We start from the raw sequence: 15209 nt of genomic DNA on the forward strand, positions 1-15209 counted from the left end.
CCCCCCCCCAGAGCACTAGCAAACCTCCCACCAAGGGTACTGGTGCCCCTCAGGTTCAGGTGTAGACCATCCTGTTTATAGAGGTCCCACCTTCCCCAGAAAGAACCCCAGTTATCCAAAAACCGGAATCCCTCCCTCTTGCACCATCCCTGTAGCCACGCATTTAACTGTTCTCTCTCCCTATTCCTCGACTCTCTATCACGTGGCATGGGTAACAAACCAGAGACAACAACTCTGTTCGTTCTAACTTTGAGCTTCCAACCTAGCTCCCTGAATGCCTGCCTAACATCCTCAGCGCTCCTCCTTCCTATGTCATTGGTGCCAATGTGGACCACGGCTTCGGGCTGCTCCCCCTCCCCCTTAAGGACCCGGAAAACACGATCAGAGACATTCAGTACCCTTGCACCTGGGAGGCAACATACCAAACGTGAGTCTCTCTCGTTCCCACAAAACCGCCTATCTGTGCCCCGAACTATCGAGTTCCCAATTACTATTGCTCTGCTCTTCTCCACCCTGAAGGGCTTTTGCCCGAAACGTCGATTTTGCCTGTCCTCGGATGCTGCCTGAATTGCTGTGCTCTTCCAGCACCACTGATCCAGAATCTGGTTTCCAGCATCTGCAGTCATTGTTTTTACCTCTTCTCCACCCTTCCCTTCTGAGTAACGGGGACAGGCTCCGTGCCAGAGGCCTGAGCCCCGTTACTTACCCCTGGTAAGTCGTCCCCCCCACAAGTATCCAAAACGGTATACTTGTTCTTGAGGGAATCGGCCGCAGGGGGTCCCTGCACTGGCTGCTTCCTCCCAGTCCCCCTCACTGTCACCCATCTATCTGCCATCTTTGGAGTTACTACTTCCCTAAAGCTCCGATCTATGACCCCCTCTGCCTCCCGAATGATCCTAAGTTCATCCAACTCCAGCTCCAGTTCCCTAACACGGTCTTGGAGGAGCTGGAGATGGGTGCACTTCCTGCAAGTGTAATCAGCAGGGACGGCCATGGCATCCCTCACCTCAAACATGTTGCAAGAGGAGAACCTAAGCTAATAAAAGCAAAACCCTGCACCTGCTGGAAAAGTGAAATAAAACAGATGGTACTGGAGGCACTCCTGTCTAGCAGCATCTGAGGAGAGTGAGTGAGTTAAAGTTCCATGTTCATTCTGACTTCTTCAGAACTGAAAGTTGTTGTAAAGTAGTTTTTAAACCTTAGGCAGATGGGGAGAAAGAGAGGGTGGAACAGATGTGAGTGTACCCAGAGGCAAAGGCAAGGGGGAGTGCTAATGGTGGTAAAGGAATGGGAGAGATATATAATAGGTGTAAATATTAGTTATGGAAGGAGCAAATTAGTCCACTCTGCTAAGAGCAAAGTCAACAGGACACAGCAGGGGGAGGGTGGTGGTTTTAGAAAAATAGAAGGCATAGGTGATATTCTGAAGTGGTGAAGTTCAATGTTGAGTCGTAGAGAGGCTGTAAAGTGCCGAAGTGGAAAATGAGCTGGTGCCCCTCCAGCTTGCAATATTCTTTTTTGGAACACTGTAGCAGGCCCAGGGTGGACATGTTAACATGGGAACAAGATGGGTTTAGAACTGGCTAACAGCTGGCAAGCTGTGTCCATTCCTGCAGGCAGAATGGAAGTGATCTGCAAAGTGGTCTCATCTCTGTAAAGGAGTCTGCATTGTGTTTGAAGGAAGTACGCATAATCCCTGCTTTGCCTGGAAGGTGTGTGTGGGGGCTGAGAGAGGTTATGATTGTGAAGCGGGAGGAGGTGAATTGGCTACTGTTACACCTTCTACAATTGTATGGGATGATTTCAGTGAATCTGTCCTACACCAGTGCCTTGTCATTGAACTGCCTGTCAAGAGTAGCGTGCCAGAGATGGCTGGAAAGGCATATAGCTGTAACTCGTATCACAGCCCTCCCAAAGGACCAGACCAATGATATTGATGGTTACTTGTATGTCTGAGAGTTAAATACTTGGCCCCTGGGTATTGTGTCTAACCACGGATTTTACTCTTTAAGGAGTATGAGAATTATCTACATGTCGGTTAATAAATGACAAGGCACATTTCAAATTTGAAACAAGTGTCTGCTTAATTTAGCAATTGTATTCTCATGGTGAGTGAGAAGGTTGTGTTCATATTCCAGCCCCTCCCGGCCTCCGTGTACAACCCTTACTGATGTTCCAGTTAAGTATCTGGGGAGTTGCACGTTGCCGTGGTTACAAGATGCCATGATTTGTTAAGACTCATTTGGTGGTTTAGGTGTTGGGTCATTCATGTCCTTTCTACTTGAGATCTTGCTGTGGAGACAACTGAGATTGTGTTTACTGACCCAAAGTTATCACATTAGACAGCTCATTAAGCTGAAACAAAACCTAAATATAGAGAAACTGAACAGAATTGTGAGTTACATAAAAACACGAGTCATATTGGACTGGAAACGTCAACGCTGTTTCTCTTTGCACAGGTGCTGCTGGATCTGCTGAGTTTCTCCAGCACTTTCGGCAATTATTTCCAAATTGATAGTCGCCCTGTTTAAACTGGCACCAGTGATCTGTAACTTGCCAAATAGTAATGATAGCCAGGTAAATAAGGAGTCAAAAATGGTGTAATTTATTCGAGGTAACTGATTGGAGCAAACACAAGGAGCATAATCCTCTTTTTATTCACGTCAATCTCATTCTGTTCTCTCTTCTGCTTAAGCCCTATACCAAAGGAAGACTGTGTTGTATCAGAACTCTTGCATGTAAATGAAGTGGATCGAAGTGTTGGGCATCAGAATGGCAAAGCAAGTACATGGATCCTCAAGGATTATATTGGACTTGATATTTGTTCAAAGGCCACCAAATTAGCAGTCACTCCCTGCAGTGCTGATGCCTGTAACCAAAACTTGATCGATATTGCTGGCATCTCGGAGAGCCATATCAGTGCACTTGAAGGAAATGGAGGAAGAATGACATCCTTGACCACACCTATTGAGGAAACATCAGGTAAAGTTTGATTCAAGACATTCTGACAGTGTCTTCAGTAATAGAGTTTGTCCTGATTCTTGGGGCATCATTTAAAGATGGCCCTGTAACCAATGCAGTTGAAGTTGATAGAAATTGATTACAGTAGTGCTGTGCATTGGACCAGTTATTCTGAAAACAACTCAAATCCCACTGTAGCAGTTTCAGAATTTGAACAGTTTCAAGAAATCTGGTCTCGGGAAAAAGTGCCGTAGAGCTGTTGGAGTGTTGTCCTAAAGTTGCTTTTCAGTCATACGCTTCAGGGAAGGAAACATGCCATTGTACCAACTCTGTGCCAGTATGTGCCTGCAGAATCATGGTATACTCACTGCTGCCCTCAACATAGCCTAGCCCATCCCTCAACTGGATCAGACCTCGATCAATCAACTCAAGACTGAATGGAAGATATAATGTAGCAACATATCCAAAGTAATAATTTTATTTTCAACAGAAGTTAGGAATACTGCAGTGAGTAACTCACCTCCTCAAGCTGCTTCCACACTTGCCCTGGATGGGGGCAGCTCCAACAACACTCAAGAAGCTTGACACCATCCAGGACAAAGCAGCCGCTTGATTGGCATCACATCCACAAGTATCCATTCCCACTATCTGTATCAGCAGTGTGTACCATCTGCAAGATGCACTGCAGAAATTCACCAAGGCTTCTTAGATAGCGCCTTCCAAACCCATGACCACTACCATCTAGAAGGACAAGGGCAGCAGATACATGGGAACACCACTGCAAGCCACTCACCATCCTGATTTGGAAATATATCACAATTCCTTTAGTATCACTGGGTCACAATCCTGGGATCCCCTCCCTGAGACATTGTGGGTCAAGTCACAGCACATGGACTGCAGCAGTTCAAGAAGGCAGTTCACCCCCACCTTTGCGGAAGAGATTGGGGAGACACTGAATGAATACTTTTCTTCAGTATTTACTCAGGAACAGGGCATTGTCGTCTAAACCTATCTCTGCACTTATTATTAGGCAAGTACAAGGTTACAGAGTCATTACATTTGAAAATAGCACAAACATGTTGGATTTTGTGCCACTTTGTTTTCTTCATTGTCTGCAACAGCGTTTATTGCCTATTCAAAGTTGTCCTGGAGAAGATGGTGGTGAGCTTCCTTGAACCATTGTGATTCATTAGGGAAAGTAGACCCACAATATGATGTGGAGGGAGCTCCAGGATTTTTAACCAGTGACACTAAAGGAACAACATTATATTTCCAAGCCAGGATGGTGAATGTCTTGAAGGGAAACTTGCAGATGATGGTACTCGCATGCACTGGTCCTTCTAGACAGGAACGGCTGCGGATTTAGAAGATGGCGACTAAGGAGTCTTGGTGAATTTTTGCAATGTATTTATAGATGGTACACACTGCTGCTACTTAGCTTTTGTAGTGGAGGGGGTGAATGCTGGTGGATGTGGTGCCAATCAACCAGCCTGTTTTATCCTGGAAAGGAGGGTTCTTGTGACATAGTGATCAGAAACATAGAAATATCAAATTTTACAGTACAGAAAGAAGCTATTTGACCCATTATGACTCTACTGGCTCCCAAAAGAACTGCGAATGGCTGTGAATGAATTTGTTCGGCTTCAATGGGAAATTATGCTTGATTAGCATTGATTACTTTTCTGGACAGCTTTAATTTAAATAATTGTGTATTATATTATTAAAAATGTCAGTAAATATCAAGAGTTTCTTTTTCAGCTCATAGAATTTCATTTTATTGGCTTTTATTGGTAGAGGAATTGGGTTCCGGAGTCCTGAGGTCATGATGCAGTTGTATAAGACTCTGGTGCGGCCGCATCTGGAATATTGTGTGCAGTTTTGGTTGCCATACTATAGGAAGGATGTGGAGGCACTGGAACGGGTGCAGAGGAGGTTTACCAGGATGTTGCCTGGTATGGAAGGAAGATCGTATGAGGATAGACTGAGACACTTGGGGCTGTTTTCATTAGAGAAAAGAAGGTTTAGGGGTGTCTTGATTGAGGTGTACAAGATGATTAGGGGGTTAGATAGGGTTGACAGTGTGGACCTTTTCCCGCGTATGGAGTCGGGTATTACAAGGGGGCATAGCTTTAAATTAAGGGGGGGTAGATATAGGCTGAAGTTAGGGGTAGGTTCTTCACTCAGCGAGTCGTAAGTTCATGGAATGCCCTGCCAGTAGCAGTGGTGGACTCTCCCTCTTTATGGGCATTTAAGCGGGCATTGGATAGGTATATGGAGAATAGTGGGTTAGTATAGGTTAGGTGGGCTTGGATCGGCGCAACATCGAGGGCCAAAGGGCCTGTACTGCGCTGTATTCTTCTATGTTCTCAAATAAATGCTGGTCCAAGCAGCCATATCCACATCACATGAACAAGTCTGGTGCCATTCACAAGAAACAAAATCAGTCACCTTCTAGCAAACTCTTCTTCATCCTAGGATTTAAAGTGAAATTCATTTTGCTACCTTTTTTTTATCCTGAAAAGATATGTTTTGATGTTTTAACCTCCTTACAGTAGAATGTGGTAATCAGCAAATCACTTTCAATCAAGGTCAATGGGGGGTGGTACGCTTTGAAAGGAAGAATAAGCAAAGAGGATGCAGATGTGCACATCAGTAAAAGGAGTGAAGCAGCTTATAAGGCCATTTCAAAAATAGCAAACCAATCTTTGGCTTAATTTCAAATGTGTTAGGCATAGAGGAAATAATCACAGTTTGAAAATATCAAAATTAGAGGTCAGCCAGATAAGTTGGGGAAATGAAACAGGGGTTCGGAAAGAAGTTTCTTCATCCTGAGTGTGGAGAATGTGCACCATAAAGATGCATTGAGCAAAATGGTACAAGTTTGTTTAAGAGGAAGGCAGTAAACCCGTGAGGGAGAGGAGAATATGCTGATAAAGAATAAGATCAAATGGGTTAAGGAAAGGTTTTTGTGCAGCAGCAACATCAACATTGAGGTTTTTTTGCCCTGTTCTGTCAATTCCTATTGTATATAACCCTCTTAATTTGTTGTGTGTTCTCAGGACTCTAAACAGCTTGATCCTGAACATCACTTGTGATTGCACTTGCATAATCAGTATTTTTACTACGTGCTGAAAGCCTTGTTACATGAAGCTGCTTCTCTGGAGTTTCCTCCTCTTTCCCAGAAGAATTTACAAGATCGTAACAAAGATGGCATGTGCAATGTCACAGAGATGCTCGTTTGCACCGTTCAACATTTCAGGGCATGTTCCTTGACTGCATTGTTTTATTTTTCTCATGACTGATAGTTCTTTTGATTTTGTTGGACTGGGGTGTACAAAGTTAAAAATCATGCAGCACCAGGTTATAGTCCAACAGGTTCATTTCGAAGCACTAGCTTTCGAAGCGCTGCTCCTTCATCAGATGATTGTGGAGTATAAGATCGTGTGACATAGAATTTATAGCAAAAGTTGATGTGATGTAACTGAAATTATATATTGAAAAATACCTGGATTGTTTGTTAAGTCTCTCAACTTTTAGAATGAACATGTTGGTTTCAGTTCTTTCATATGTAAATCACAGAACATTTAAAAATTACATTCTCAAGTGAACTTTAACAGTTGGTGTCATGTCAGCCCAGATAATGCATTTAAGGTGTGAGCTTTCCAGTGTGAGGCTGTCTGTTCCACAATGGTCAGACTGATTCTAATCTAAAAAATGGATTTACATAATCTTACAGGGGTTCATGCAGTTTTTGAGCAAAGTAAAATGTAATTCGGCAAGTACAAGTTCACCCCACAAACTTGTATGTGTGCACGTGGTTGGGGGTTTGATAAGTGTCTGTGACAGAGTGTGCGTGCGTGTGTGTGCGTGCCTGTGAACGCAAAGGTGTATAAGTCTGTGAGAGGGGGTGCATTGTGTGTGTGTATGTAGGTAGTACAATGAGGTCACCTGCAGTGTGACATGAACCCAAGGTCCCAGTTGAGGCCATCCCCATGGGTACCGAACTTGGTTATCAGCCTGTGCACGGCTACTTTTCGCTGCTGCCTGTCCCGAAGCCCACCTTGGAGGATGGTCACTCGAAGGTCCGAGGTCGAATGTACCGGACCGCTGAAGTGATCTCCATCTGGGAGGGAACACTCCCGTCTGGTGATTCCTGTGTGGTGTTAATTCATCCATTGCCGTAGCCTCTGCTCGGTCTCGTCAATGTACCATGCCTTAGGGCGTCCTTGCCTGCGCCATATCAGATAGACAATGTTGGCTGAGTCACATGTTGGCTGGGAGTGTTCCCTCCCAGATGGAGATCACTTCAGCGGTCCGGTACATTCGACCTCGGACCTTCGAGTGACCATCCTCCAAGGTGGACTTCGGGACAGGCAGCAGCGAAAAGTAGCCAAGCAGAGGCTGATAGCCAAGCTCAGTACCCATGGGGATGGCCTCAACCAGGACCTTGGGTTCATGTCACATTGCAGGTGACCCAATTGCACTACCTACACACGCTCACACTCTTAACTCTCTGTCCCCACGCCCCCCCCACGCACACGCACATAAGTTTGTGGGGTGAGCTTGTAACTTGCCGAATTACATTTTACTTTGCTCAAAAACTGCATGAACCCATGTAAGATTCTGTAAATCCATTTTTTAGATTAGAATCAGTCTGACCATTGTGGAACAGACAGCCTCACACCGGAAAGCTCACACCTTAAATGCATTATCTGGGCTGATATGACACCAACTTTTTGCTTCTGGGTACCCTTCGTTGTCCAGTACTTCCTGATAGACAGACAGACAGACACAGTCACAGACAGACACCCACACACACACACACACACACACACATACAAGTTTGTGGGGTGAGCTTGTACTTGCCGAATTACATTTTACTTTGCTCAAAAACTGCATGAACCCATGTAAGATTCTGTAAATCCATTTTTTAGATTAGAATCAGTCTGACCATTGTGGAACAGACAGGCTCACACCTTAAATGCATTATCTGGGCTGATATGACACCAACTGTTAAAGTTCACTTGAGAATGTAATTTTTAAATGTCCTGTGATTTACATATGAAAGAACTGAAACCAACATGTTCATTCTGAAGGATGAGACACTTAACAAACAATCCAGGTCTTTTTCAATATATAACTTCACTTACGTCACACTGTAAATTTTTGCTATAAACTCTGCCTTACGAACTTATGCTCCACAACCACCTGATGAAGGAGCAGCGCTCTGAAAGCTAGTGCTTCCAAACAAACCTGTTGGACTATAACCTGGTGTTGTGTGATTTTTAACTTTGATTTTTATGATCTGCTTTTGGCAGTGAGTGTAATCAGGTGATGTTTCATTCCTTTCCTTCACTCTTCGTTTTGTCTGACCAGATATACAGGCCAGCTTTGTTTTCATATTAGGTGGCCTTTGCCATTCTGGTCTCTTGCCGTGTGCTGAATGAATGTTCCATCTCTCCAGTTGCAGGGTAATAGGTGTCTTTACCTCACTGTTGACAGTTGAATTGTCCCAGTTCTATTTGTTAAAACTTAACTTTTTTTAAGGAAGTGTTAAAATAAAGCTACTGTTCACAGAAATGATGGAACTATAGACAGGAAATTCTCAATTCTGATTCAGAGCTGAGACACACATTTGCTGGAATTGCAGAATTAAATTTGTGACATGGGTTTGATTTTGTGATCTTTTAGTGGCTGAAGTCTGCCCTTTGGGAGATTATTCTAGCTAATTTAAGCTGTCAGCCCATTCCCATCTCTCAACCTGTGACCATTCTTCTGTCTGTCATTCACGCTCTCTCCAGCCACACTTTGCTATGTCTGGATCTTTTAGATTTAACTCCATGAACATTGTATTAGGACAAAGAGTTAATGGTGTAGGAGAGGCTAGTTTTTAAGAAGTATGCTAGGTGGGTGAGAGATGTTTAGGCTTTCTAATATGAAAATATTAGTTGGTGTTTCTTTACAAAATTTGAGTTACATGTACCGAAATAGGAAACCAAATTGTGAGCTAATGTTATTTAAACATACTCCTGTTCTGTCAAACTTTCTAGGATACTGTATTTTCAAATAAGCCTGCACTACTAACGTACATTAAAAATGAAATGGCTTCAGTTGATAAACTCAAGTATTTGTAGGTAGCAACTTAATATTTACATGTATTTGACTCATTTAAACATATGTTTTCTTTGCTTAATATATTTAAGTTTTTCATATAAATCTAAGTATTATTGTACATACAGACAGTATTGGGCCACAAAACCATTTCTTAATGAACAGCTTTTGTTAATTGTTCTTTCTGTATTAGGGGTTGTATCATTAAGGATTATCCCAACACCATCCATCAAGTTTAAACCACCTTTTCACTGTGGCCTTGAACTTGCTAATTCATATCCCGTCCATACTCTGCATGTATAAACCTGAAATGAAACTGTACGTTTCCTTAGCTTATGAATTTAAATAGCTGCTACCCTACATAGGAAGCTGCATTCTTTTAGCTGCACTTTCCTCATCTGTTACATTTATTAAGTATTGCCTCTTGATCTAAGTTATGTTACTGTTCCCTGTTAACCTCATCCACGGGGCCAACAATGAATACTTGCTAAGCCATGTCCACTCCTCTTAAAGGGAAGCTATTACTTAAATGGCTGTTTTTTTTTCTTTGTTTAAACTAATCATTACAATTGCATTAGTTTGTTTCCTAGCCGAGCATTGTCAATCTTTCCCTCTGTATAAGTTTTAGATATCAGAATCTTCTAGTCTGTATCAAATGCTGAAAATGGTCAAGCTTACTACATGCAGCATTGAGTTAGACTAGAGCAGTGCCTTAGGTTAACCATTGACTGTATTTTTGTAAGATAGTTACCTTGAAATCTTTGCAATAAAATGACAATCGCCAACTAAAGTTCCCTCTGGCTCTGCACATTACTCTTGTTCAATGCTCTGTTGACAGTTGTATGTAAATAGCAGAATCTGTGTATCACTTCAATCAATTTTACAAAATAAAAAATGGAAATGGCTTACTGTTTAATTTTACTCTTCACAGCTTTCCTTTGATCAGTATTCAGTTTTCTTTTCCTTTGGAGATGTTGACAGAGAGTCTCCTTCTATGTAAGATAGTGAGGGGTGAGCATGGCTGAACTTAATCTCTATCATTCAGGCCAAGGGTAACGCTAGCAGTGGGACTGATGGGTATATGTGAGCAAGAGGCTCATCTTTGAAAGAGGTGTCAGCAGTCAGCAATGTGTGCCATAAATCCTATGGGAAAACCCTCTTTTCCCCGAGAGTGGTGAGAATGTGAAACTGAATAGTGCAATACTCTGAATGTCCTGTCTTTTGATTCTATTCTTTATGTTGTCTTAACAGGTATTGGTCCATTTGAGGAAAAGTTAAATGAGGGGAAAAAAAGACTAGAAGTACATGCTGATTGGGTGAGATGAAGTATAGAAAAGAGGTTTGTGTGGAGCAAAAACAGTGATACCAACTGGTTTGATGTAATGGCTCTTTCTGTAAGTTTAATATAATCTATGCACTGAGTATTTGTGAATCATGCAGCGCAGAAAGTGACTGTTTGGCCTATTGTGTCCATGCTAGCCCTTTGATAGATCTTTCTGATTTAGTTAAAGATCCTAGCTTTCTCACTGAAGCCCGACCAGTCTCCGGTGTTTTTCCAGTTACATTTTCAGAATTCCAGTGGAATTGTGTCCTGCCCCATTCATTCCATGCCAGGCCAGAGCTAAAGCATGACTAAATTTTTTTTTCCCATCATCTCCCCTCGCCCCCCCCCCCCCGTCCTTCATTGGATCCTCTGATAATCAGTGTCCTCAGAAACATGGAAGTCAGTTTGATGTGTGTTTATCTTCATGTAACTTTGGTGAGAAAAGCAGATAGTGCCCATCTCTGCTCATTCTGAACTGGAAAACCAGTTACCTGATTCCAAAAAGCACATAGCTGTCTGGAGGTTTGAAAGTATTTTATTATGGTACAGTGTCATCATGCTGCAAGTAATCCATTGATCATCCAGATACTGAATGGGATGATGACCTCGCATGCTATGAGGTCACATTATTCCATTACACATTTTCAACATGGCAAATACAATTAGTCATTGCAAAAGCAACAGTAAATTGGAGTCTAACTATCATTAGTGTGCAAACAAATCCTGAACGTACTGAACAAAGGTCTATTGACTGGAACAGAAATAAGAAAATTCACACCTGCACAGTTGTGTTTAAAACATCAATTGTTGTAAGGCTGGTGACAAAAGCAATCTGCTGTCTAAATTGTTTGGTATCACTGTTGGAAAAGATTTTAGTATCCACATAGAAATCTCATACAGCTCAACTTGTGTATGATCCAAATCATATACCAAAAATGTGTCTCAAAGCAATCATACTTCCACAGAACAGCATCCTGCTTATGTTCTACGGGATGAAAATGGATTTAAATTTGAAGAATACATTTCATTGCATTAAAGAACCGATCCCTGAAGTGACAAGACCCCTGGGTGAGCAATGCATGCAGTCAAATACAACAGTAATACCGAGTAAATAGCATTATAAATGAGTTTAAATATCATTCCAGCATTTATTTATTTTTACTCTTTTAAGAAGCTCATCTCTAAGTCACTATTATTGCAGGCATTTGAATTAAACTTTAACTGAAGAATTGTTTTTTAAACCTTTAGCTATTTTGCATGCTTTAGGTTAATATTTAGCATTGCAGGAAATACTGCTGTCATATTATCAAACTTCTGAAATAATTGCAAGCAAATGCTATTGTACTGCCTTAAAAGCATTTGGTTACTTTTTAAAGCTCTGGGAAAACAGGGTAATGGATTTGATCAGTGAGTACCATTGAAGTGTTTCCCGTTGCTGTGTGGTATGATCCAGGATTTACAGGGACTTTGCGCAGTCAGGGCAGTACACATCCCTGTTGTGGGTAACAAAACGCTTGTTGATCAGGGAACTGTAACACTTCTTGCACTTGAAGCAGTTGCTGTGCCACTGACGATCTTCATAGGTTACAACCTCAGCCCCTCCAAACCCTAGGAACAGGGCAGCAACATATGAAAACAATATCACACACGGTGTATAGTTGGAGCATTGAAACAATATGCACACAAGGCAAAGTAGGCCAATCACTCCTTTAAGCCTGGTATATAAGAAGATCTTGACTCATCTGATTTTAACATCAACTCTACGTTCCTGCAAACACTGCTATCCCCGATAATCTTTCATCCCTCTTAGCCATTGAGACTCATCTCCCTCTGCCTTAAAAATATTAGTATTCTGCATCCACTGCCTTTTGAGGAAGGGAATTTCAAGAACTCTCAAACTTTAAGAGAAAGGTGTTTCCTCGTTTCTGTTTTAAATGGGCACGTCCTGATTTTAAACTATGATTCCTAATTCTAGATTCTCCTAGAAGAGGGGAAGCACCTTTTAAACATCCACCTGGTCAAGTCTCCTGAGGATGTTTGTTACAGTTAAGTCACCTCTGATCTTCTAAACTCTAGAGGATGCAGGTCTAGCCTGTCCAGCCTTTCCTCATATGGCAATCTGTTCATTCCAGGTCATAGACCATAAACCATCTCTGATCTGTTTCCAGCATGTTAACATCCTTCTGTAAGTACAGTGACCACTACTGTCCAGATATGGTCTCACCAATTCCCTATATACCTGAAGCATGATCTTTCTACTCTTGCAACGCTTACTGACATTCTGTGATTCATGCTCAAGGACACCCAGATCTCTCTGCATCATTAGAGCTCTTCAATTCTTCACATTTTGATAATTTGCTTATTTTTTATTCTTTATTCCAAAATGGACCATTTCACACTTTACTACCTTGTCTTCCATTTGTCAGATCTTTACCCACTCCCTTAACCTATCTCTGTCCCTTTGTAGGTTCTTCATGTCCTCTTCTCTCACACTCTCCTACCTGTCCTTGTCTTATCAAATTTAGCTCCTATTATCCCTTCCTCTGAATTGTTTAGATACATTGTAAACAGCTAAGGCCCCCGCACTGGACCCTGTGGCACACCACTCATGACACCCTGCCAGCCTGAACAAAGGTCCACTTATTACTTACTCTGACTTAGAACATAGAACAATACAGCACAGAACAGGCCCTTCAGCCCTCGATGTTGTGCCGACCTGTGAACTATTCTCAGCTCGTCCCCCTACACTGTCCCATCATCATCCATGTGCTTATCTAAGGATTATTTAAATCTTGCTAATGTGGCTGAGTTGACTACATTAGCAGGTAGGGCATTCCATGCCCTTACCACTCTGTGTAAAAAAAATTGCCTCTGACATCTGTCTTAAATCTATCACCCCTCAATTTGTAGTTATGCCCTCTTGTACAAGCTGACGTCATCATCCTAGGAAAAAGTCTTTCACTGTCTACCCTATCTAATCCTCTGATCATCTTGTACGTCTCTATTAAATCCCCCCCTTAGCCGCCTTCTTTCCAGTGAGAACAGACCCAAGTCCCTCAGCCTTTCCTCATAAGACCTTCCCTCCAGACCAGGCAACATCCTGGTAAATCTCCTCTGCACCTTTCTGATGCTTCCACATCCTTCCTGTAATGGGGCGACCAGAACTGTACACAATATTCCAAAAGTGCAGCTGCACCAGCGTTTTGTATAGTTGCAGCATGAAAAGGTAGCTACAGAGATGGTGAATACACTGGCAGGAATCTTCCAGGTCTCCTTAGATTCTGAAAAAGTCCAAGAGGATTGGAAAACAGCCAATGAAACAACTTTATTTAAAAAGGGAAGGAGTCAAAAACCGGTAGCTTTTGTTATAATCTATTTGAAGGACATAAATAGGGCATTCAGATATATATCGCCTGAGGCAGGAATTGAACCCGGGTCTCTGGCGCTGCGAGGCAGCAGTGCTAACCACTGTGCCACCGTGCCGCCCAACAAAGCAGTTTCTGCCCAGTTTCGAACTGGGGACCTTCCGCGCGTAAGGCGAACGTGATGACCACTACACTACAGAAACAAGGCGCAGTTAATATAATCAAGCATGGCTTCATGAAGAGGGGATTATGACTGACAAATTTACTCTAATTCCCTGAGCAGGTAACAAGGAGGATAGATATGGAAGCAGCAGGGAGTGTAATATATTTGGATTCTCAGAAGGCGTTTGATAAGATGCCACACATCAAGCTACTTCATAAACAAGAGCACGATGGGTTTTGGATAGTGCACTCGTATGGATACAGGGGTTGGTTAACTAATGGGAGAGAGGGAGTTGGATAAAGGAGAAAACAATATTCTATCCATGCCCATGTGTTACCCCTCTGACACACTGAGATTTTATTTTCCATAATAACCTTTGACATGATAACCTTTGGGAGCATAGGCTGTCGGGGAAGGATGCCGTGGAAATGTGGAACTTTTTCAAGGAACAGATACGACGTGTCCTTGATATGTATGTACTGGTCAGACAGGAAAGAAATGGTCGTGTGAGGGAACCTTGGTTGACGAGGGAGGTTGAATGTCTTGTAAAGAGGAAGAAGGAGGCTTACATAAGGTTGAGGAAACAGGGTTCAGACAGAGCAGTGGAGGGATACAGGATAGCCAGAAGGGACCTGAAGAAAGGGATTAGGAGAGCCAAGAGAGGGCATGAAAAATCTTTGGGTTATCCTTGATCCTATCCGCCACAGGCATTTTATGCGTATGTGAGAAACATGAGAATGACGAGAACGAGGGTAGGTCCAATCAAGGACAGTAGTGGGAGACTGTGCATTGAGTCGGAAGCGATAGGAGAGGTCTTGAATGAGTACTTTACGAATGAGAGGAACTGTATTGTTGAAGAGGTGAGTGTGAAACGGACTGGTAAGCTAGAGGAGATACATGTTAGGAAGGAAGATGTGTTGGCCAGTTAGTCTTACTTCGGTGGTAGGTAAAGTAATGGAAAGGGTACTGAGGGATAGGATTTATGAGTATCTAGAAAGGCACTGCTTGATTAGGGACAGCCAGCACGGATTTGTGAAGGGTCGGTCTTGCCTTACAAGTCTGATTGAATTCTTTGAGGAGGTGACCAAGCATGTGGATGAGGGTAGAGCAGTGGATATAGTATACATGGATTTTAGTAAGGCATTTGATAAGGTTCCCCACAGTAGGCTTATGCGGAAAGTCAGGAGGCAGGGGATAGAGGGAAATTTGGCCAATTAGATAGAATACTGGCTAACCGGTCGAAGTCAGAGAGTGGTGGTAAATGGCAAATATTCAGCCTGGAGCC

General features: G+C 42.6%; 2 protein-coding genes and 1 non-coding gene across 10 annotated transcripts in view; 1 reads left to right on the forward strand and 2 right to left on the reverse strand.

Annotated features, from left to right (window-relative positions):
* Positions 1-6316, forward strand: part of map7d3 (MAP7 domain containing 3) — a 92316-nt gene extending 86000 nt beyond the window's left edge. For all 8 annotated transcript variants that reach the window (XM_043714257.1, XM_043714258.1, XM_043714263.1 and 5 more), the window contains 2 exons: positions 2696-2982; positions 6021-6316. In XM_043714257.1, the coding sequence (XP_043570192.1) occupies positions 2696-2982; positions 6021-6028 (295 nt within the window). In that variant the 3' untranslated portion in view covers positions 6029-6316. The remainder of the gene's footprint in view (positions 1-2695; positions 2983-6020) is intronic.
* A 4597-nt stretch (positions 6317-10913) lies between these two features.
* The window catches only part of LOC122561940 (four and a half LIM domains protein 1-like), a 26521-nt gene continuing 22225 nt past the window's right edge, over positions 10914-15209 (reverse strand). Inside the window, exon 6 of the mRNA XM_043714266.1 lies at positions 10914-12004. Within this exon, the coding sequence (XP_043570201.1) occupies positions 11853-12004 (152 nt within the window). The 3' untranslated portion in view covers positions 10914-11852. The remainder of the gene's footprint in view (positions 12005-15209) is intronic.
* On the reverse strand, positions 13892-13964 carry trnav-uac. Its single transcript has one exon. It is a non-coding gene; the product is annotated as a tRNA-Val (tRNA).

The sequence above is a fragment of the Chiloscyllium plagiosum genome, chromosome 24, assembly GCF_004010195.1.
Source record: "Chiloscyllium plagiosum isolate BGI_BamShark_2017 chromosome 24, ASM401019v2, whole genome shotgun sequence".
NCBI lineage: Eukaryota > Metazoa > Chordata > Chondrichthyes > Orectolobiformes > Hemiscylliidae > Chiloscyllium > Chiloscyllium plagiosum.